At 39.8% G+C, this 24,779-nt stretch overlaps 1 protein-coding gene across 1 annotated transcript; it reads right to left on the reverse strand.

Moving 5' to 3' along the window:
- Positions 1-4,925: 4,925 nt before the first annotated feature.
- Positions 4,926-24,406, reverse strand: ATP6V1C1 (ATPase H+ transporting V1 subunit C1). The gene is made up of 13 exons (XM_071421459.1): positions 24,257-24,406; positions 20,288-20,470; positions 18,153-18,220; positions 16,984-17,069; positions 16,194-16,288; positions 12,423-12,514; positions 11,286-11,384; positions 9,901-9,969; positions 8,502-8,594; positions 8,320-8,413; positions 7,696-7,793; positions 6,448-6,574; positions 4,926-5,535 (listed from the first exon to the last, which is right to left on the reverse strand). Exons 2-13 carry the CDS (start codon positions 20,417-20,419, stop codon positions 5,440-5,442), a joined length of 1,149 nt encoding a protein of 382 aa, XP_071277560.1. The 5' UTR covers positions 20,420-20,470; positions 24,257-24,406; the 3' UTR covers positions 4,926-5,439.
- Positions 24,407-24,779: the final 373 nt, after the last annotated feature.

Here is a 24,779-nt window from a genome sequence, read left to right on the forward strand (position 1 = left end):
TATAGAGGTTTAAATGCTAAGTATTTCAAACTATTATATATTAAAAAGAAACTGAAACAAAGATCCCACATCTGCTGGTCACCATGCATCGCTATATCCAAGAGCTATATTCCTTACAATAGAAATAACCCCAGAAGACAAGTGCTTGAACACTGCAGAGGCCTTCAGTACTCTCTGCTCAAGAAAATAATTAATCTCAAGAGCACCTTATCAATGTTTATTCATACTGGTGGGAGGGTGTAAAGAAGAAGCCTGACTTCTCAGTGGTGCCCAAACAGACAATGGGCACAGAGATGCATCTTATCCTGTCTAAACAGAACACAGGTTTACTACCTGGATGTTTGAACGCCAGGGAAGATTGCACTGAGAGGGTTGTGGAGTATCCAGTCTTGGAGATTTTCAACCCCTCACTGGACACAGTAGTGAGCAATCTGTTTTTCCTGACCTGCTTCAGGAGGGAGGACTCAATGATGGTCTTCAGGTATTGCCTGCCAACATCAGCCACTGCCAAGCTGTGGTGTCTCCTTAGTGCTGAGGTGAAGGGAATGAACCACCCTCCTCTACCCATTGGCAGTGCTCTTCCTAAGGTGTGCTGCTGGCCTTCTGCACTACAAAGGGACATTGCTGCCTCATGCTCAGCTTTTGCAAATGGAGCCCTGGGTCCTTTTTCTGCAAAAAAGCTTCCTGGCCAGTTGGCTACCAGTGTGTACTGGTATGTGGCCAATCTGGTATTCTTCCTCAGATGTGGGATTGACATTTCCCTCTGTTGAACTTCACAAAGTTCCCATGTTCCAACTTCTGCAGTGTACTGAGTGCCTCTGAACAGGGACCATTTGGCATATGAGCCTCTCCTCTCAGTTTTGTGTCATCAGCAAATTTGGTGAAGGTGCACTGTCCCATCATCCAGGTCACTAATAAAAATGTTTAAAAATACTGGCCCCAGTACTGAACCCTGGTATATACCAGTAGTAGCTGGTGGCTTCTGCATGGACTTTGTGTCACTGATTACAAACCTTTGGCCCCACAAATTCACCTACTTCTCAGTCCACCTCACCATGCATTTACCTAGTCTGTAGTCCATCAGATTGCCAATGATGCTACAGGAGACAGCATCGAGGGCCATACACAAACAGCTACTGCTCTGCTCTCATCCACTGATCCAATCATCTCATTGCAGAAGTCCATCAGGTCAGTAAGGCACAAATCCAGACTGACTACCCTTAATCACCTTCCTATCCTTGGCACAGTTTGCTCCTTCATCCTTCCCAGAGATCAAGGCCAAGCTGCCCAGACCTCATCAGTAAATCTGGGTTAGTAGTTCCCCAGATCCTCCTCTTGGACTTCTTCAAGAGAGATGCTTATTTTCTTCCAACAGGTTTGTCGTGGTTCATTTTCCTTAAAGTTCACTGAAGTCCTCTCTGACCTCAGCTATTGTGATGCTCCCCCATACCCTTTCCTGTTCAGTAAGGAATTACTAGGTCTGCTTAACTGCCCCTCCTGCAAGCTCCTGGCTGCACATTCCTACTGCCTCTCCCCAGTTCCCTGCTCATTCTTCTTCCCAGTCCTGGTGATTCCAGAACTCACTGCAGGTATTGCTTTGTCACACAATTTCATTACTAAGTTTTATTGGTGAGCTTTCAAATGGCATCCATCAGCATTTCAAGATCTATCTTAATTTTACTAAAATACTAGTGTATTGCTATTGTAGATACTTCTGCTACACAGGAGAAGAATCTCCCCTTCTCAGACTTTGACTACAGACTGTAAATTGTAACAATCCAGTTATGTCTGCTTTTCTTATTAAGACATAAATCATCTGTTGTTACTTATATTATAAGAAAAATAACATTCCCATACTCCTCACATTCCAGAGTGTACTATGTTTTTCATTTCTTCCACAAATTACTTTCTAACCTAATCACTTGCCATGCTTCTTGGAAACAAAATGAAAAATTTCCATTTCTACACAGTTTTAACTTTGTTTCAGTTGCCAGGAATCTTTGAAGAACCACAGAAATACAATAAACTGTAAAATTATGTGGTTCTGGTCCTAACTTCTCCCTATAAATCAAAACTAACAGACTGACTAACTAATCTGACTCCTGGCTCCTGTATCCAGGAATCTCTCTTCATCACTAGAAAGGTCCAACAATATCCAGACATCAGCTATTCCAGGCTGGTTACTAATATTTAATACTCTGCCATTTTCCCTTGTTTTAAACAGCAATTTTGAGTCTACTCAGCCACAAGTAATGCCAGACTAGATACATCACTGAAAAGAAATGCACTGCAGGTTATTTATTTACCTGTAGCCCACAGAGGGAACCACAGTGGAGCAGGAACTGTCCTGCAGCCAAATTAGAGGTCTGTGCCAGAGCACATATCCACACTGCAGCCTCTGGAGGACCCAAATCAGACCAGGGGAACAAGCCCTGAAGGAAATGTGACTCACAGAGGATCTGTGCTAGACTAGGCTTACTCTGAAGGACTGCAGCCTGTGGAAGGAGCCATGGTGGAGCAGGGGAAACGTGTGAGGGGGAAGATAAAGCAGAGAGGAATTATGAACATTTGACCATAACCTCTATTCCCCATCCCTCTAAGCTGCTGGACAGAAGGACAGAGGTTAGAAGGAGTTAAGCTGAGCCTCAGGAAAAACAAAGGGGATGAGGTGCTTCACTTTTTGTCTGCTTCTCACAAACCAAATCTTGAACTGGCAATAAACTCCTGCAACTCCAACTCTCCCATCTTGCCAAAGCCTAGCCTGTTTTGCCTGTGACAGTAACTGGCAAGCAATCTCTACATCTTTTTCTAAAACAGGAGCTTTAGCAGCCTGTTTTCTCCCCTGTCCCATCAAGCAGTAGTGAGAGAGCAGCTGGTGGGTAACTGGCCATCAGCCAAGGTCAACCCACCACAGCCTCCAGTGAGCATTTCCCGCATTCAAACTTGCATCCCTTGCCTCTCCTTATTGCCATGTACCTCTGAGAAGTTCTCAGACACCTCAGAAGGCTCCATCTTCTCTGTATCCTCTGTTCAGGCAGTTGGAAATATCAGTAAAATCTGCTCTTTGCTTTTCCCATCTCTTCCCCAGCATGGAGAGAGACACAATTGTCCCAGGCAGTGTCACATGCTCCACCTCCCTGACAAGCTTGGGTAGCTTCCACTGGACTTTCCATTGTGGTGCTCCATTTTCTTGCATTATAGAGCCCAGACAGGACTCTACAAGTGCCAAATACTGGGGAAGGATGGCTACCCTCTAGCTAGCAGCCATCCCAGGAGAAGGCTGGCCACAAGCACAACTAGTTTCCCATGAGAAATCCCAGCTCCTTCTCTGCAATGCTGCTTCCTGTCTAGTCCACACCCAGCCCACACTGGGGCATAAGAGTTTCTCATCCCCCAGCACTGAACTTGGCAATTCTCTTTGCTGCAGTCCCTGTAGGGCCTGTCAGCCCATTTCTACAGCATTTCCACATCTCTCTGTTTTTCAGCATATTAACTGCTTCCCTCACTTTGGATGGTGATGTCATTCTATTGTCCACCTGCCCTTTGCCTCCATTCATTTCAGAAGGATCTAAGGCTGACTGAGCAAGCACCAGTATCTTGAGCAGGGTGAAATACACAGCAAAGCATTTCATACAGCGCTTACTGAAAACCCAAGCCCTTACCTGCACTTGTTTGTAGAACAGCTTTGAAAACAAAATCAAAAGAGAACTAAGGTGAAAAACAGAGACAACAGTTTAGCCTGATTTCTCCTGTGATTAGAGAGGCAGGACAAAAAACCCCTCTTTACCTTTAAGCAGTGTGTACATGTTATAGTGGGCTCAGAACCAAGATGACAACCTTTGTGAGCAGCAGTAACAAAAGCCAGTGGAAGAGACAGGGCTGGGTGATAAAAGGGAAAACCCCTTCCACTTGGGCACACTTTTAACAACCTGGACAACAGACTAAATAGCTGTTATCTTCTGTAAGGAACTGAGAAGTGGGAGAAGCAGAAATGTGACCTCAACAGGACACCTGATCTCACTATTTCCCTTTTTGTCTATAAAAACGGGAAGAAAAGCAAACATAAATTTACACAGCAAATATTTTCATAGATGTCAAACCCTATCAAAATCAGTAGCTAGATGCAACTCTTGCACTCAAAACCTAGACTTCCCTTTTAATAATTAGAGATATCAATGTAGGCATACAAAGTTAGCCAGTTCCTCCAAGGTGCTGCTGGGTTATGATTAGAGATTCTACAGCTGAAATCTCTATAGTGCTTGGAGGTCTGATATTTTCAGTTAAGGACTAAATGAGAAAAGAATCCAGTGGTTACAGTACTTCAAATACTAATTTTGATAAATCAGAACTCCTCCAGTCTCACTCGACTCAAGTCAGTTTTAAACAATACTTCAGCTTTTACTGCATATTTAGCTACTCAGACAGGTAGAATACTTGTAATAGCTGCTACTGAAATAAACAACTCCTCTCTATCCACATTAGAAGGAAGCCATCATATTCCCTGTATGGAGAACAGATATTGCAAAAAAAAAAAAAAATTGAGCATCTAACAGTACAGTGCACAAAGCTATAAAATTGTCTCAAGCTTCAACTGACTGAAAAGAAAGAAGAATTACCAAAATCCCAGCTCAGCCTAGCTTGTTATTATCCCAGCTTGCCATCATCTTCCCAGTGATTGTCTCACATCTTTTCTTTAGTTACAAAGATACAAACATGAAAAACACTCATACATGTATGTGGTGGCCAAACGACTTGAGCCTTTCTGCACAAAGCAGAATTAGTTCCTGCATCTCCTACAAGTACTTGTGCTGAAGCCAATTGTATCTCTGTACCAGTGCATGCAGGATGCAGCACTATTAAAGACTTGATGCATTGCTTCAGTTTAGACACAAGTATCTGCAATTTTATGTGGTAGAAGAAAGTGACACATTTGCACAGGTATGTTTATTTTCCCTGCGTTTACAGTGCATCAGTTGTAATTTTAAACCATTCAGAAAGCACGATTTCATACCAATTTTACATACTTTACATCACAGTTCAACAACGTTAACACAGTTGTATCTACTAAATCAAATGAACAAAATGGCCATGAACATTTACACTAGTCTTCTGTAAACAAGTTTTTTGTATAAACAACAGTAAATGGAATTAACACAGACCACCATAGGAAAGAGGGATAAGCTTTTCCTTAAATAAATCACTCTGTTTATAAATACTTCAATTCTCTCAATATACATTTACAGACATAGTCGATTAAAAGCTGGTTACCTACACTGCTCTTTAAAAAGAAAATGTCTAGAGATGGACCACAGTGTGTTCAATTCACCTAACATAAGAAGCAAGCATATGATTAGTAGAATGTTAAAAGTATTACTATACTTCAACCTCACTTCTGTTTGTTTACATCAACACTGAGAAGATTGTCATGTTAGGGAACTTTTACTTGAATTCCAGCAAATTACAATCGATCTTGTAGTACACATATGGGTAGTACTCCTGTTGGCTGAGGTTTAAACCTGGAATATCCATAGTTGCCTGCAAATAAAGTTTTGAAACCAGTTATACTCTTACAATTCAGACTCCTATTAAGAAGTAGCTGAAATATTAATATATTTTAGAAGCAAATAGGCCAGGTAAGATTTCAAGGTTAAATTTTCAGATTCAAGTGACTGTTTAAGTAACAGGTAAAGTTAGAACTTTGATAAATGACTAACAGTATTTTTCATAAGTAAATACAAAGTGCTTTTTCAAACTCTAAGTAGTTCTGTACCAATAATTCACATCCATTGCTATAGTAAACACATCATCACTATTACATCTAAACACTGCCAGTTTCTGATGAGAATGCTATAGGGTGCTGAATGATCCAGGACATTATATAAGTTCAGCATCTTTAATTTTCACCTAAATTGTCTCACATCCTCTTTCCACAAAAAGGTCTGGAAATACATTACATTCAATATAACATTAAGAATCTTTTTTAATTCAGCTAAACTCATGGTATCTTCAGTTAACCTTTGACTACGAACATCATCACTTTTCAATACAAAGCCAATTAGTAGAATAGGCCTCCCAACAAACCAGTTTTTACACATGAAAATGAGACCTCTACAGATGGAAAGGCTGATTCCATTTTGACAATGACTCAGCCTTCAACAGCAGAGGACTACTATGCTAACTTGCAGTCTGTATCTTTCCATCAGCAGTAGGAAAGAATGCAGTAAGAAGAAATTACATGTGACTTTTAAACTAGACAGCTCTTCAAATATATTGGTTGCAACTTTAAATACCATCTGCCTTGCAAAAGTGTAAAACAGAGGCAGCATTTTTTTAAGGAGACAAAATTCTCTGTACTGTGAGAAAATGAAGAATATGGAGAGGTACAGCTTTTTAATGATGCCAATAGACTTTGTTTAAACATACTAGTAGCAGTTAAAAAGTACTTACATCAATGATAGCTGCTGCACTGCTGTCAAGATGTTTGTACAAGTCATACAGAACTTCCCTCAGTTTCTTCATTGTTTTCTTATTAGGCTGAAGCAGCATTGCCTGGAAGTTAACTGGCAAACCATACCTGAGGAAGTCAAGTAGAAAACCATGGAAATGCTGAAATAAACCTTCTTTCATAATTCAAAGCAGAATTTTTTTTTTAGAAAGGATCCTATTGCTGAAGAGGAAATTCTGCTAATTTCCATTTTTGCAAAACCATTCTGTGTCTACAATTCATAAGACATCAAAAAAGAACTTCAAGCTTAAAATAACAAAACAGAAGCCTAAATATTTTTAAAATAATTTAAAATCCTTGAATATTTAGCATAATTCTCAATGTTACCTGAACACAGACTAAATTTTGAACATTCCATTAATTTACTTTGCTTATGACACTTGGTGGACAATGTAGTTTCTACTTAATCTTCCTTTCTAGGAGTGTGGAAACTGCTGCCAACATTTCAGTCAGGTTCAGCTTTCTTCTTTACTCTTTACTCAAGTTTTGTCTTCACAATAAGGCCATAGCAGCAAGAATGCAAGTTCATGTGATTTGTTTTCTTTTTCTCCTCTGCTTTTCTCCTTTATGACCAGTAATCAAAAAGGCTAAAAACACCTTGCCCTTTACTGACCGTAGTAGGAACGTCTTCAACTATTAAAAATAAAGGTCTTTCCTTTGCAGAACAACTACATCTGTTCTTGACTAGTAACAACACTTGTGGATAGTATGAAGAAAAAAAAGCAGATAAAATTTCTAATTAGAATATTGAGTGGTTTAAAACTGAAAAATTTAGATTACAAAAGGCATGTCATAAAGAAAAAGCATAGATTTCATGATGCCAAGCTATTGTTATTCTGAACTATTCAAATTTTCCATTTAAATATAAGATGTAGTTAGTTCTTGTTACAAGCAGCTCTTTAAGTAACCTAAAAATCAGCAAATATGTCTCCCTGCTATGTACAGAGTATCTGTAACTCCTAAAGCAATAGTGAAAAGACTATCCAAGGGGAAGATACACAATTATCTACTTCAAATATTTCAAAACTGGCAACAAGAGCTATTGCCACCAACTATTCTTACCGCCCTGCTTTTTGCTTCCTCCTTCCCAGAAGAGCAGCATTCAGATGCTTCAATTTGGTAAACCCAAGCTAGATGTGAATTTTTACCAAGTCTAGGAAGGAAATCACTATTCAAATCTGCCTCATTACCTTAAAACAGATTCAACAAAAACACGTAATGCTTTCACATGAATCCATGCAATGAAAGCTTCACTGAAATTAACTTTCAGCCACCGAACCAGAGGCCCCTGTGAAAAAAAAGAGAGGGAAAAAAAATAAGCTAGTCAAACATCAGAAAAAGACTCAGCCCATTATGTATGTTTGAGCAGCTACTCAATATCTGTACCATAATAAAAGACAAGCTAAAGACAGAGTTCACTATGGACATAATTGGTCAAGAGTGTTTTGATAGAAAGTAAAGAGACATTTAATGACACTTCCCATTGTCCCTTCAGGTCCCCATCTCAGTTGTCATGATCTAACTATATTAAAGATCCTTTTAGTAATATCTGATTATGCAATTCAAACACTTGTCTATTTTCAAACTTCAAACATTATCAGCTGCAATACCAGCCCTTGGTTCAATGCAGTGAGGAGCACTTGTGCTGCACAAAATTCAATTATCCTGGAGTAGATTAGCTGGGTGGCAGGCTGGCTACATCATATCATCCCTACAATGCTTTCTCTGAATCACAACTTCATGAAAATTTTATGTAGCAATAACAAGTCTTAGATGTCTCACATTTCTGTAATGACCACTTTATTAAGACTTACAAACTGTTTCTTCTTGTCAGTTGACAGTCTATTCATTTCTTCTTTATCGGCTTTCATCTCTTCTTCATTGTACTGGAAGTCACGGACCATAAATCTGCATTTGGAAGTGAATAAAATCAGAAGTGTCTATCCAGAGATCCTTCAAAGCATGAGAGACAGAATGCACACAAAATAAACCTTACTTATATTCTCTGGCTTTGTGCTTGAAGTCATCCACTGCCTTCCTGAACAAGGTGACATTACAAAGGTAGCTGTCTTGGTCTTCAAAGAGTACACTACACAGAAAGAAAACAAACCAAGTGTCAGAATTAACCAGGATCAAGCCAGCACAGATCAGTCACACAGTACCACGTGTTGTACTTTATTGCTACAAGGCAAGACATGAATGTAGATAATTATACAAGTTTAGTTCCCAAATTAAGCACCTCATACAGAATGTCACTGACTGCTCTTAATTGCTCCCTTCATAAATAATGGCAGCTTACACTTCACATTGAGAGACTTCATCACACAAAATCACTTCATATGATATTTGTTCAAATTAAAACTTATTTAACAAAAAAAGTAACTGAAGCTGGTTTAGTACTGAAACGTTTGGACATTTATTAGAAATGTGTGTTTTAAAGAAAAATGAAATGGATATAAAACAGAAAAATACACAAATTAAAAATATACAGGTTGGCAAAACAAAATGTTTCTTAGGCTGCAAAGATGACCCTTAGATTTACTATTTTATAATTAAAAATAATATTGCTTATTTTGAGGCTTTACCTTAGGAAAAAAAAGCTTGAATGGATTTAGACTGTTCCTCAATGTCATACTGTCTTCAATACAAGCATTATCCAACAGTTTAACAAGTTGCCTTTTCTTAAGCTAGCCCTAGGCCATGGTTTCCAAATAATTAAATAAGAAGCACTAGCAGGTCTTCCAAATGTGAAGCTAGCCAGAGCAAGTTCAGATTTTTTAAGTGGCACAGAACTGGTAGCATCAGATTTTCCTGATCAAAACCTCAGTCTGTCAGTTAAAATTAACCCCAAATAGATGTTTTGTGCTACACATGGACTTCATCTTTCAAAGTGGTTACAAGGCTGCTAAAATGGTTTAATCTTGCCCACCACAGCACCTAGCACCAGCCTGATACCAAGGACCCAAAGAGACAAGCTACCTTTCTTTGAACACAACAAATTTACACTTCCAGTTGTCCATTCTTTGGAAGCTTTCACAGTTCATATAACTTGGTTCAAGTCCTGTGAATACAGACCTAAAGCCTACAGGCCAGCAGCCAGAATTTGTTGCTTATCTTCACCACACTCCACCCAGAGGCTGAATATATCTGACCAGAACTAGATTAACTCTTGAATCCTCTTACTCTTCTCACGTAAGTTTGATAATTTTGGTTAACCCTAGAGTTCTATTTTAATCTTTCCTCAATTATTTGATCAGATTTGATCAGATAAAGCTAGAAAGTTAGATATATTGACAAGTTTTTTGACCAATCTTTAAAATTCACAGTCTTTGTAGATAAAGACACCCCTGAAACACAGCACATTCAAATATGAGGTTTAGCATTTCACAACTTACTTGCTGGAACGTGGTACAACCATCTCTGCTAGTGTTTCATACTGCTTAACCCAGTCATTGTAATTTAACCTAGAGAATACACAGGTTATTGTTAGACTTTTAATCTGAGATTAATGGATCAAGGGTTTTTTTTAAAGGTAAAAACATTTAATCATCACATCTTCCATCTCAGGTATAGGTTTTAAGAAATATGCCAGACTCAAAAAACACTCAGTTCTCCTCATGCTGTTTTTATAATTATTGATAAATAAACTATAGTGATTGCAAAAGTAACATATTTTCAGTCTTCATGTCAGTTTACAAGTGCAACATTTTTTAAACCAAAGAACTATGAAATTAAATCATCATTAAGTAGAGATCTCAGGGGACCAAATGGAATTAACTGTCAAGGTTAATCAGCAACTCCTCATGCAACTCTGCTCTTTTGAGCAGAGGAATACTTCTTCCACAATTATAAACAGGTTCCCTAGACTCCTACACTTGCCTGAAGACTGGGAATTTTGGAAGCCCTGCCTTTCTCTAGGTACTTGTGAAGAGGTTCCATCCTTTTAACAGCAAAAACAAGACAAATAACAGCAGAGATATTCTAACCACCTGCTTTCTGCTAAAGCCACCGCAAAATTGGTTTTCCTTCACCAGAGGAAAAACATGTGACAGACTCTAATGGCTCCTGTGGTAAAGAGAGCCAGTGGGCTTTTCATAAATTAGGAGCCTTCTGCTTGCAGCTCCAGTCAAGGACCATTTTTTCACTTTACAACAGTTTTGAGGGCATCTGTATCACCACTTTCCTTGGCCAAGGGAAAACATGAGGTTTTTGTTGTTCACACATTTCAAATAAGAACAGCCTGCTCACCCAGCAATCCTTTGACAGAACATAAGCAGGGTTCCAATGGCACAGACTTAGTTAAGTAAAAAAAAACCCAAAAAACAGTGTTCAGGCAATCTAAAAACGTGCAGAGCAAAGCAGTAAAGAGTTCACTCAGTAAATTATGGAAGTTGGCATAGTCCTAACCAGGATAATTTAATGATTAAGCCTTCTAATGTAAAACAAGTCATGTTTTTACTCGGCACTTATTTTCATAAGGACACCCATCTGGAGCATGTCTAGTCATAGCAAACACTGAATAAGAGATATAAATCTAATTTCTAGTTTCTTCAAGAAATTCATGAGCACCCAGCAGTCCTTAGAAGAAGTTTTTGTGAACAAAGGAACACAGGCACAGACGCTTACTTATCTCTCCTGAGCATCTTAACAGTTCTGTTTGCTCATCCAGGAAAGCCCCAAGTAAATTGAGATGTCATTCTGACAGTATTATAGAGTTGTGAGATCTATTAAATTATTTATATTTCTTATTGTATTCTACTCTTAGGATGAATAGACTTACTTGGGCACAATCACTAATAATGTGACCAAATATTCTGAATCAAGTACAAAGTCCTCTTTCTTTACAATATCAGCAAGACTTCTGGTTAGCAAGCTTCCCCTGCAGAGAAACAAAGCCAGAACAATTACACATTTAAGAACTGAATTTGTCTGGACAACAGTTTCCAGTGCTTGATAATATAGCATTCTCAAAAATACATTTTACCTACACAATTGCTATTAGTAGAGCAAACAAAATGTCCTTATATGCACTTTATATCTCACTGTCCAAAGTCACTGACGTTTTTATCAGTAGCTCTGCTGCTGTGCGTCATTTCCATATTCCAAATACGTCACACGCTTAAGGGGCCAACTTGTCTTTTAAAAAGTGATTTAAAATTGCAAGAACCACTAAAGCCATTAAGTGTGGATTCTAGCACATGGAGCCTCAGAGTTATAACTAACGTAGTACGATCTACACACAGAATATCAATAAAAACTTAAAGCAGTGTATTTCCTTGTATTCATAAAAGGTTTAATGGCGCTCAGCTGACAAACTGCCATGGCTTAGCACAGAACTGATGTCTCACTCCTACAACAGCTTGTCATGTACTGTCATTGGCATGACCCATGGCTCTGAGTCAGCCAGCAGGCTTGTGCCATTCACTGTAACAGCAGGCACATTAATCAGCCCCATTTGCACAGAATAACTACTGTACCCCAACTATACTTATAATCATCACGCGTACGTGACAAGGCAACACACAGTCCTCGTTTAATTTAATATCTGTGTGTACCTAACAGCTGTCTCTGCTGGTAAATTCTGAGGGAAGAAAACCAGTTAAGGTGGTGTGAAGGGAAGACTTTCTTATTTAAACAAGACACCTAAGTAGCAGCACTACCACTAACAGCAAGCTCCTCTCAGAAGTTCCAGCAATTTATGCTATTTGTACATGCTTCTGTGATTTCTTAATTGCTTTTCAGTCACAGCTAAGTTAGCACCAACCAGACAGCTGATAATAAATGTTCTTTTATGACAGCTGCTCTTCAAGACTAATAAACACCTCAAAAATACATTAAGCTTAGAGTTAACATTTTCTTAAGTTTTCATAATTAGATAATGTTCCTGCACTACATTAGAAAAAATAATACAACTTACGCATTCTTTCTTTCCAAATTCTGAAGATTCCCTTTCAGATTATTGTATGCCGAGGCTCTTGCTTTTAGATCATTGTCAATCTGGTTTACTCCCTTAAAAATGAAAAGAAAAGGAGCTGTATCTAAAGAACTAGAATAGAACTTATGTTCAGCTTGCCATTACTTGGTCGCTCAAGTAATCCTGGAGGATGGATTTGAGAAGGATGGCTTAATTAGCATGATTACCAAAAATGATTCATTCCCAGCTAGATAACTTGGCAGCAAGTGGGAGACTACAAAACAAATGAAGCACTTTAATTAATGTGTGTTAAACTGCCAACCATACTCATATCGGTGTGCACCCTATACAAGGAGGTGTTTTAAAATCAGCACACTCAGTAACAGTTGGGTAACTGCAATGGCACAGTGTTGGTCTGGGATTATAATGCTGCCTACTGCTTCCTTCACTGCCTCCTCACTGTAGTAAGGAAGTACAAGCATGAAAAAATTCCCAGGGAAAAGTTTCTGAACACTGTCAAGGGACTCTCCCTTTATATAGACTTAGACCACTGATAAAACATTTTGTTTGCATAAAACACTTCAGCTTGGAGATTCAGATATGATTTTGTTTCTACAAAATAAATCTCTCTTAAAAGCAAGGTCACTTAATTAAATAGTGACCTTGTTTATGGTAGCACCTAAGTTGGTTTGTCTGTAGCAGGAAGTCATCAAAATCCTGAACATTCTGTTCGTTTCATGTAGCAACACATTAACAGCTTGCACCTTTACAGATACAGAAATCCTTTAGACAAAATACTCTGAAAATGACAAAATTAAACAGATGAGTACTTAAGGCTATTTAAATCCTTTGACTGATACAACCTTTAGCAAAGCAACATGCGGAACATTTCAGCAGGTGTCACACAACGCATATACCTTCATGAAAACTTTTTAATACTACAAGAAGTAACACCAGCACCTTTTTTTTTACATCTAGAGGACACCATAAGGGGAAAATTAAACAGAATATATTAAGCTAGTACCTTTGTGCATTTTAGCTCTTCCCCAGACTGACAACCCTTTGCCTTTTCCAAGGATCAAAACTTTCAACAACAGTATAACTATGCATTATTAATGACAAAACCCAAAAACTTTTGATACCATCATTGCCTTTACAAACCAGTTCCATTCAGCATTTCCTACTTGACAATACTTTTAATTGCTCTCATTTGTAGAGTCAGTAGTCTTTTAAAAAATGACTGCTTAGATAAAAACCTGTTACTGCTGCACTGACTGAAGTTTATTGTGAAAAACAACCAGCTTTGCTTCCTACTGAATGTTAGAGAATACAGAACCACAAACCTCTATGCCACAACAGAGCTCTTGAAAATAAATGTTTGTAAAATTACCAAATGAAGCAACAATACAAACTTCCTTCTGCGAGTAGAATTGGTGAATAACTCACAAAGGTCACTGCAAAAGGAGGCAGACTCACAGTATTGCTAAGGAAAGTGCTGTCTAACACAGGAAGCCTATCTCTACACAGAGCAATCCCAGATATTTAAACCCCTTAGGTAGTCATTGGCAATACATCAGTGTCTTGTAGCCATACAGCTGAAATGTTGCACTTTGATGCATGCCTGGGCTGCTGAAAAGGTTGGACATGGGCACTGAAAATATTGAGGCTGTCTCCTTGCATAAGTCTGATCACTAACTTCAAATCCAAAGAATAACTCAATTAAGTGACAGCTCTCAGCACAATGCCATCTCAAAAGTCTTCTGTATTCACGGTGGGGCTCACAAAATTTCTGTAAGTTGAAAGCTGAAAAAACCTGATGAAGAGTTTCAGCAGATATTTTATTTTAAATGTTTCTGACACTGCTGTAATTTCTTCTCAACTGACAAATCCCCACCGCAATTGCCATTACTCATTTTGACAGACATCAGAATCTGCTGCCTGAGTGAGTGAGGATGACATAAAACCACACAGGAAATGTAGTAATTCATTATTTGACAAACTTTTCAAATTATTTAACATCAACCTGTCAAGAGGCTTCACAGATTTTAATTAATGTAGCTCTATCAATTTTCCTATATCTTCACTTTGGCATGTGATTACATGAAGACTTTATCTCTGTCAGGACTCTTTCTGCCTTGGGACAAAACTGTTTCAAGTCCTGTGATATGATCTCCTTGGGGTCATTTCTGTAGGAACCTAAGGCATCTTCAGTCATCTTCCTTCTCTACTTTATGGACATACATCTACGGCTCACAGCTGAAAATATTTTGTAAACTATTTGAAATCAGATTTATTACACATTTATGTCCTAAAGCTGTTCCTATGGAATACAAGCACAGCTAAACATGAAGCAAAATGGAAAACCCCAACAGGATGACTCAAGCCAAACTCCAGCAGACCTGTTTGTCTACATTTACTATTCAATACAACAGGTCAATGAGGTCCCTAAAGTAGATGAAGAATGTAAGACAGTTGAAGTTAAGGTTCTAGAGCTTTGTTGAAGCAGATTATTTATCTAGCAGACTTTGGGACACAGAATAACATGCACTGAATATTTGATAATTTTCAAAAAAGTGCATATCTCTTCATGTCCTAGATTTCTTTTTCAACAAATTCAATTTCTGCAAAAACAAGTGCTGTACTATAACTGCTGTAAAAGCTTAGTGCTTCATTTTGCTACCTTCTTCTGAAGAAGCAAATATGTGCTAGTGTCAGATATTAATATTTTTATTTTATATCTGTAATATATTCTTAATGTGCAAATCTTCAGAGCCATAAGACAGCCAGTCATCCTCTAACAAAAGGCCACACTGCAGGTGTTTTCCAAGAATACTTACTAAATGTAATTTGTGAAATAAATTCAAGATACAATGATACTCCCAAAGAAAATGTCAAAAATGAAAGTACTAATTGCATTTTCAGTCAGCTTTGTAGCATATATTAAAATTTTGTAATCTCTGCAAAAAAAATAATGTAATAGTTTCAGGAATCTGCAGTAATAGCAAAGCACAAGTCTGCCAGCACTTACCACCATCCCAACCCCATTATAGTCCCTACACATCCACCACCAAAGACTGTCTCTATAGTACCCAGAAGAGCCTCTTCTTTTTTGCAAGTTATGTACTTCAGTTAGTAACACAGGAAGTTCCAAGAGCCAGTCTGTAGATTACAGAAAACAGGGAAGGGAAAAAAACAACCTGAAGAGGCTGGGAAGATCTTAGAGCAAGGATTGTCTACAGAGAATTCTCTCACTGTCTAAACCAGTCACTGCTGAGGATCCTGTAGAGGCTCACAAGCAAGTAAAAAAATAAAGCCCTTCATGTATGAAACACTTTGCCAAAGTTAAGATGAGGAAAACACATGAAAACTCTACATCTAACAATGAAGGCTTATTTCTCCCCTCACAACTGAGTGCCACAGCTTTCAAAATGTGAATAAGTTCCCTGGTTCACTGCTAACAGCCCACAAGGTTTGAGAACATCAGACAAACAATATGCTAGCAGAGCAAAACTAAAATGGAAGCATCATTTCCTGGCTATTTATTTGTTAGCTCAGTGATCCTAGGAAACAAAAATCAGCAGAGACAGCATGTTGGCCTTCAGGGAGCACTCTCCAAGTCCTAGCCACATCCCATGTATTTCTTTGGTTACTAACTGCTACAAAGTTCACTACTATTGTTTGCTGACTAAAACAGACAAATTGCTTTGAGAGCAAGTTTTGTGCATAAATATCTCAAGTTCAAATAGGGAAGTTTTATAAAACAAGTTACCTTACCTTTGCAATAATTTCTGAAATATTCTTCAAGGATTGCTTGATGGGGTATTTGGCCATATCCCACTGGAACCTTGTTATATAGGTGACCAAGTCAACTAAAATTTTAAAGAACTTTGTTAAGACTGACAATAAAAAGACAACTGTATTATATTCTGTGAAGAACTGCTCTAACAGAAGAGAACTGTAACAGACTGGACCTTCCCAGGTGTGGACCCTGTTGCTTAAGAAATTTGAAAATAAACAAGCTGTAAATTCTCCATGACCTCTGCCTTCAGACAGTGGTTTCACCACCTCTGTAGACTGTAAATGACATTTATTACTAAGTCAAGGATGGTTGGAGAACTACAGACAAAAGCAACTTCTTTTTGCTCTGTGTGAAAAATGGGTGGGAGAAGGGAAGGTTATTATGGCAAAAAAGGCAGCAATGATCATGTGGCTCCCCTGAAATGACAGGTTTGTACAGCTATCTACAAAAGACACTACTCCAAGCCCTTACCCACTGATACTAGCCTCTCTTGCATCAATACAAGCTGTGATAATTCTATTAAATGGCTCTGAAAATAAAATATTGGTTCAGAGAAAAGTGCAGCTCTTTACTGAAATAAAAAGCACACTGGCACCTGTAGGCACCCCAAGTCCTTCTTAGCAGGGCTGCTCTTGATCCATTCATGCCCCTGACCCAGGAGCAGCCCCTTGCACTTGGCTTCCTGGTACCTCAGTAAGTTTCAGGATCATTGCCTTCCCTTCTACAGTTTTAGAATCCATTAGGATATCATGGTTAACACATTACCTCCATTGGCCAGAAGATTCTCCTGAACTTTATCTTTACTGTCTTCCAGAACATCAGCCATATATTGGGCCACCTTCTTTACAACACTGAAAATTGGAAGATAAAGATATATTTTAAAAAAACAATAAATCCCCAAACCTGCTATTTGAGAAATACCATTCATAAAACTCATTTTAAGTTGCCTGAGATTGGATCAAAAGTGACTGGATCAAACAAGGATGATGACTGCTCTACATCCAAACTTTCTGAGAGCACAAGCTGGGCTCAATATCTGAAGGAGACCAATTTCTCAGTATTCCACACCTTTATTTAAAATCTCTACTGCTGCTACTCACCAGTTCTCAACAAGGTGAGGCTAGCTCCCTCACATTGGTGTTGACTTCAAGTGTAAAGTCACTATATTGCAAAATTTGTTTTAAGTCTGTTGTACTTCCAAAATTCTAACCCCTTTCTAGAAACAGGTAGAGGGGTAGAAGTCAACAGTAATACAAGCTAAACACAGGGTAACCCTGACAATGCAATGTGACATTCAAGACCTGCCTTCCTAACTGAAAAGCCATGTATAATATTATTCACATGTGCCAGGCCAAAGAGTTTCCTTTTCTATTTAAAAATGTCTATTTAAGATTGCTCTCCTTGAAACAGAAGATGGCTCCATGAGTTCTGGTTATGTGAAATTTTGCTACTTTTGCTTGAAATCACTTTCAAAAGGTCATTCGTTTCTTCAAAATTAGTAAGTTTTGCATTTTAATATTAGTACTTTTAAGTATTTCTATGGATTAGGAAATTACACGGTTACTTTCTCAAAGTGTGTAAACAGTATTCCTGCTAGAATTACAAGCTTTTACTTCATTTCCTCACCACTTCCTGCACCTGTCAGGCTCAATTTTTAACAATTCTCCAGGACCCAGCACCACACAGCACTACTGAAGAGAGAATGCATAATGTTCCACTATTCCATAAGAAGTTTAGAATTATTTTTCTTTTTTCAAGAACAGATACTGTGAAAACCAGCATCTTAGCTTTCTTAAATCTGAGCTTGCTGACTGGCTGCAGAGGATCACTGTGATACAAAAAAATGCTGAAAATAACCTGTGTATTATTAGAACTCAGCAAACCATCACATCATCATTCTAATACTTTCCATCCTAGTAAAAATGAACTGGTACCTCTCCACAAACGCATCCAGTTTAGCCAGCTCATCAGATAAACCAACCAAAACATCCAGTGTGCCAACCTAGAAGCAAAGATCAAAATGCATTAGCAGATGTATATAAACATAGAAAGAGAAAACCAGCTAACAGTAAAAGATACATCTCCCAAGAGGTATCTCTCCAGAACTACATAAAATGCTGGACTCTCAAGATTTCAGACATCTTGATTTACCAAAGTCACACTCTGTTTCACTTGTTAAGATATCGCCCCTGCTTCAAAACACCACAGGATCAGATCTAACTCACTAGTTTGGTGCTCAGTTTCAGTTCTGCAATCCAACCATCCAAAACATGTTAAAACAATGCCTATGCTATAAATTGGCTGCACTTTTCACAAAGCAGTTGCTTGAGCACTTAATTCACTACTTTAGATCAAATGAGAAATTTCACTGATCAGGAATCTCAGCACTGGAGGCAACACGGGCATCGAAAACTTTGACAATACAAGAGTACTGCAGCAGTGAGACCAACAAGAGTCTGGACTTTTTGCATCTTGGGTAATAAAATATCTAGCTTGTCTACAAGCTTTCACTCTTTCTTCCCTTCTCCTCCAGAAAAACACTTTCTTCCCTAATCTCATGTATCTAGAGTACACATTCCTCACTGAAATATTACAGGGCTAGTAACATTTAACATACTTGTAATCTAGCATCTACTTTCTATATATCTGACCACTCAAATTCATATTAGTCCTTTTCTGTTTAGTTCTGAAGCAGAAAGGAGCAGAATTACTTAAGAAATATCACATAAAATGACTTTCCATGCCTCACCTTCCTGTGGGCCACAAGCAGAATAAGGAAGCTCATTTTAACTAGTCACTTAAAAGCCTCAGGACTAGCAAGTCTTTAAGCAATAAGACTGCTGTTCAGCAGAGACTAAACCACTGTTTAAATGAGTTTTAACTAAAGGTTCTCACTGCTTTAACAGTCTCACAGAAGCCAGACTATTTCCCACTGTATATAAAGTATATTCAGTTTCTGGCCCTTTTAGGAAACACAGTCGAAGCAAAAGAAATTGCTTCTAACCCTGATGGGCCCCAACAGATTTCAGCAATAACTCCTCTAAATGCTGCAGGCACCCTACAGTTTGAAAGCTATCCTGACTCCTGTCCAAGGATATCCTGGGAGGAGACAGACATTTGTTCTAGTCACTGTTCTAACTCAGGACAGTCCAAATGTGAACACAAGTTAGGGCAGTCTGAAGATGTTAAAAGGCAGACTGAAGCACTCTGTGCCCTGGGCTCATTCCTTAGCAGCCACAGGAAAAAGGCATTATGCCACCTGACCTTGATGCACTTGTAGACCAAGACTGATGGCATTTTTCTCCTCAATTTTGTAAGCCTTAACGGGCTTTAACTGAGCTCCAATTCTTGTTCAAGAAACATCCAGGCATCATGAAAGACCTTTTCTAAATGAATACACTGGCTCATAACTTTTCCATATCCTGATGATTGTATTAACCCAAGATTAACTACTTATTTTGTTACTATTTGCTTCTCACAGAATAGTTCAAACAGATTTTTTTTTCATTTTCCACAACACATTGGCAGGTGACACTGGAATGCTCAGCCAGAGATAAACCACTGCTCTCATAGAAGAATGCTACTTCTGGACAGAGAAAAGGCAGAGCAGCTCTTTGATCAACTCCTGTATTTTAATTTGAACCTTTCACTGTATCTCAGACAGAGAAAAGGAGCAGACAATTCAGAAAGGGAAAAAACTTAAAATAATTTTTTAAAAAGGCAAAACAAAACCGTCAAAGGAAATTCTCAATAATCAGATCACAAGTTCCTATTTTTCTTCTCCAAGTAACTGCTACCATCATGAGATCAAGACTACAATCCTCAGAAAAAACTGCTTTATTTGCTGAAAGAACACAGGTTGCTGAATCTTGAAAACTTACAGTGTGAACAACTAGCTTAGAAGTTCAGAAAAAAAGATAACCGTTGTCTGAATTATTTCTTAGATCCACACATACACATCAAGAGAAGTCAGCTACTCTCTCTAAAACATCTGCAGGTTTTAATCTAAAGAAACAAAGATGGTGCAAAACAAACACACTTCTTAGGACAGGACACAGGGCTTACATACCTTCAAGTCCGGAATATTGAACTTTGAATTAGTGGAAAGGTTGTTGTGTTTTGTAGTTGCTGCATGTAGCTTCTCCCATGTCTGCTGACAGGTCTTTTCTCCAGGAGCAGAAATCAGCCAAAACTCTGTCATTTTTGTGCCTTTATCTTGATGGCTGTTGATTCTGAGGATAAAGGCAAGATGCTAGCAGAAGAGAAGCAAGAGAAAGAAGAAAAAATATCTGCCATTAATACAGCAGTCAAAGCTTTGCCCGAAGAAAAACATCTCACTCCACATTGCTATAGTGCTGTTACAGCCACTCTAAGAGATTTTACCAGAAGTATCATGTGGTTTCAAATTCATTTTTTCCTATCTTCCAAATCATATTTACACAGTTAGAAAATGTTTTTAAACTGCCCATCCTGTATGTTAAAGTGGGCTGAGTTTGCAACATTAGCACCTTTCATTAGCAACTGCAATTTCATAGAAAGATAACAAGCAAACAATCTAACTGAAAAGAAATCAAATAAAACAGGACCCACATTATATTTTCACAGCTATATACCTTTTCCAGTCTTGGGAGGTTGCAGTTTATTGCAGCCCCAAGACGTGTGAAAAGTCTCCGTTTTGGCCTGCATGTTCAAAGAATGAGTCGGAGTTCTTCAGTTCTTGGTCTCAAGGTTGTTTATTGTATCTCATCTATAAAATTCTTTCTCCTGCCCTGCCGAGATCTGTCCAGGAGGACAATTCCAGGCACTCTGCCTGCCCCCAGGAAGGTGGTGTCTCTTTATACTACATACTACGTATACAATGTTTACAATTACTTTCCAATACCTATCACCTATGTTAGACAGTGAGCTTCTACTCTAAACCAATATAAAAGTGCCAACATCACAGCAGAAGATGAAGGTAGAGAAGAAGAAAAGCTGGACACACCCAAGTCCCTCCATCTTGTCCCCAAAACCTCTATTCTAAAAACCCCAAAATCTACTTTAGGTAGTGATAATTTTATTATTACACTACTTAAACTTCTGTGGCTTTCAGGTCTTCATACAGAGCTGGTCATTTGCTCCATAGGTCATAATCAAACCCACAGGTGTTCTGGGCTGTGTGCCAGGGTCTCTGAACCCCCTGGCAGGGGTCCCGGCAACTCTGGACACCCAGAGAGATGTCCTGAGTTCCAACATTCCAGTGTCTGTATAACAGACAACTTTTTCTGAAAACATCAGAAAAAACAAGCAAAACCAAAAAATTTCAACTCTGACATCTTTTCTCCAATCACTTTTCAGATTAGGACAGTGTTTTAAACTAAATAAATGCCTAAAATTATTTAAATGCAATAATCTCTAGTTTGTTCTTTCAAGTAAAGAAGCTTCTGCTGGCAGCTAAACATTTCAACAAAAAGGAGAACACTTTCTAGTCTTGATATCTCTGTTACAACTGCAAACCATCAATAAGATTACACATACTGGCATTAGTCAAGAAAGTGTTGGTACTAAATACAAATGATGCTGGCTTATGTTGCAGACAAGCTCAGGAAGTTAAGAGTATGTGTTTTTTTGTCACTAAGAAGCAGAAACAGCTGGTTGAGAGTTACTGGATGTTTTTAATAAGAGAATGAAAAACAAAATCAAAGTGTACCTTGACAGAATCTAAATTTTGATATCTGCAATGTCTTTTGTAGCAGCGTTAAGGAGTAGAGACTAACCTGTATTTCATGAGCACAGAGTACAGCACTCAATTTTTCTGAGGGAGAATGAATCAAGTGTTGTATTTGCTAGAACTAGTATGTGGTAGCAAACTTTGCCCAAAACAACACATAGGTCCTTCCCCTCTGTATTCATTCAAGGGTGTTGAAAATCCAGGTGAGACACAGGCTTGGTTGCTGATTCTTTTGCTCAGCTCCTCAGGAAGCCTAAAGCTGAAGTTTACCAGCCATTAAATCACTATCATGAAGCACAGCCTGGCATAGCAGCCATCCATCCTCCTTGGACTTAAGGGGCCTTGTTCCCAGCAGGAGATGATGACACCCAGTTCTGAGGCCCTTGACAGGACACACTCTGTGACATCTGGCACTGCCCACCAGGCCCAGCACAGCAGTGCCAGACAATGCCAAGGCAGGTACAGGTAGCTGATAAATCACAGCATTTACAAGACCAGACACACAACATCAGTCATCATCATGCCACAGGGCTTCTTGGTTTAGCACCAGCTGCAGTATCTCACATAACAGGTCTCCACAGGACGTCTATTAATTACTGATGATATGGAACAAAACAAATTTTCCTCTTATTCAGGCTACTATGATGCATTATCTTCCTTAATGCATGCCAGACTTGGCTCAAGAGAGGTTTTCCTGCACTCCGCTGAACTCTGGCCCTATAAGAGGCACAGCCAAGGCTACAGTAAACTTCACCTACTCAGAGAGACACCACTACAACTGACACACACTCTCAAAGTTTGTTAAAGCTTTAAATTGTTTTTGTCTGGATTTGACTAGGCTAGGACTGGAAAAAGTTGTTGGGTAAACTAAGTGGTGGCAGCAGCAACTTACAAATATCCAAGCAAAAGACAGAAAAGCAATAACACAGAAATCCAGAATCCTACTCAGGAAGACACAAGGTACATTGCATTCTCATGTTTTCCACAAACATCAATACTCTCTACAGAATACTTATAAAATTTCCAGAAGAAACAGTTGTAGCTGCCAGGAATCATTAAGTCACTGCACTTCCCTTTCTCCCTCACCATTTTTTGTCTGTGTGGTTGTTTTTCCTGAAGCTGTGTTCCATCTCTAACAGTCATGGGAAGTAAGATGATTTCACGTTTCAGGTAAAAAGGAGGTATTATTAAATACACACAAGGGAACAAAAAGCTTGATAGAAGAGTTTTAAATGTTTTTTACATGAGGGGCCTTGAAACCAGAACAATGGAGAATACTAAACAAGAAGTGAAGAAAGGAGAAGTGCTACAGAGCGGTTTGAAAAACAGATACAAATGCTGGTCAGACAAAAAATACATACACACTGATTGTTAAAACGAAAGCCAAGCAAATTAAAGGACCACAGGATAAAGCTGGAAATACCAAGTGTTCAAAATAAAACCTAGAATAAGCAGTAAGAATGGGTAGCTTATTCACACAATATACCTCTTTAACCAGGACTTTTTTGTAATGTTCACTGCTTCATCCCTATGTTACTAGGAAAATGGATTTCCAAAGAAAAATCTTTCATGCAGTATACTACAATCTAAAATAAAACTTATGGTACAACAAGTGTTGTACCCAGAAAAACATATAGCCACGTCAAAACAGAATCTCAACTACAGCATTGCATTTTTCAAAAAAAAAAAAAAAAAAAATCCAGGGCAAGGGGCAGGGGACAATTGCTTCTATTTAGCTCAATAGGAAACCTCCGTTTACTGATGCGGCCCAGCACAGAGTCCCTAAAGTGTCACTTCTTCAAGCTCGTCTTCAGAAATCACGTCTGGTGCTTGGCCTCCACGTTCCCCAAGCAGAAGCGGCCATAGCGAGGCAGCCGGGGACATTGCTCCGTGGGGAGTCCCCACGCTTGTGCGGAGCGACCTGGGGCTGGCCCCGGGAACGAGGGGCGCTGCCCTCGCTCCCCACGGAGCCGCCGAGCCGCATCTCAGGGATTGGATGTCAGTTCCCACAGCCCGGCACCGCCGGCTCGGGCTCCCCGGGCCGCGCTGTCCCTTCGGCCTCCCCGAGGTAAACACTCCCGGCAGCGGCAGAGCGGCGGCCTGGCGGCCCCGAGGCCCAGCAAAGCCCCCGGGAGCCGCGGTACCGCCGGGCCCGGCCGGCGCTGCCCTTCGTGCCAGGCCTGCGCGGCCCGGAGCCGGGGGAGGCCGTGCGCCGGGGCAGGCCGGGGCGCTGCGGTAGCCGCTCGGGGTAGCCCAGACACTCGTCCTTCCTTCCGTCCTCCCCTCCTTCCCTGCCCCCGCCCGCTCCAGGCCCGGGCCCGCCGTTACCGTCACTGCTCCATCCCCGGCGCCGCCGCCCGCTCACCCGCCGGTGGGTCACGTGACCCGCGGTCAGCTGACGCCGCCGCAGCGCCGGGCACGAGGGGCGGGAGGAGGCGCTGTGCCGCGGCTGCGCGGTGACTGCCGGGTGCGCTGGGACTGCGGGTTCGAGCCCCGCCACGGCGGTATGGCTGCTGTCCTGCGTAGCTCGCCGTCGTCACAGGCGCCTCAGAGTACCGACTGCCTCACGCCACTTCTGATTAATCTGGGCTTGATTAGGGAATTGGTGTAAAACTACATGTGGCTCAGGGCGGCCCTGCGTCAAGAAGGCTTTGTACGATTCTGCTCTTTGGGCAGAGAAGAATGGTCGGGTTTGAAAGCGTGTGTGTTTCTTGCTGTGGCCAGTAGATTTTCCTCAGATTACGGAAACACAGGGCCAAGGAAACATTTAGACTGGAGAAGACCTCTAGGATCATCGAATCCACCACGTTGAACACTACCATATAAACCAGACTCTGCCACTGGGTGCCAC

This window comes from Agelaius tricolor, unplaced genomic scaffold (genome assembly GCF_023055355.1).
Source record: "Agelaius tricolor isolate 1412-34295 unplaced genomic scaffold, bAgeTri1.0.p SCAF_2, whole genome shotgun sequence".
In the NCBI taxonomy this organism is placed as follows: Eukaryota; Metazoa; Chordata; class Aves; order Passeriformes; family Icteridae; genus Agelaius; species Agelaius tricolor.

Coding starts and splice junctions, on each gene's coding strand:
- ATP6V1C1 (XM_071421459.1), bottom strand. CDS start 20,419: ATGACAGAGTTTTGGCTGATTTCTGCTCCTGGAGAAAAGACCTGTCAG. Junction 17,070..18,152: donor CTGGATGCGTTTGTGGAGAG/GTACCAGTTCAT, acceptor TCCAATTTTCAG/TGTTGTAAAGAAGGTGGCCC. Junction 11,385..12,422: donor AATTTGGAAAGAAAGAATGC/GTAAGTTGTATT, acceptor GTTTCTCTGCAG/GGGAAGCTTGCTAACCAGAA.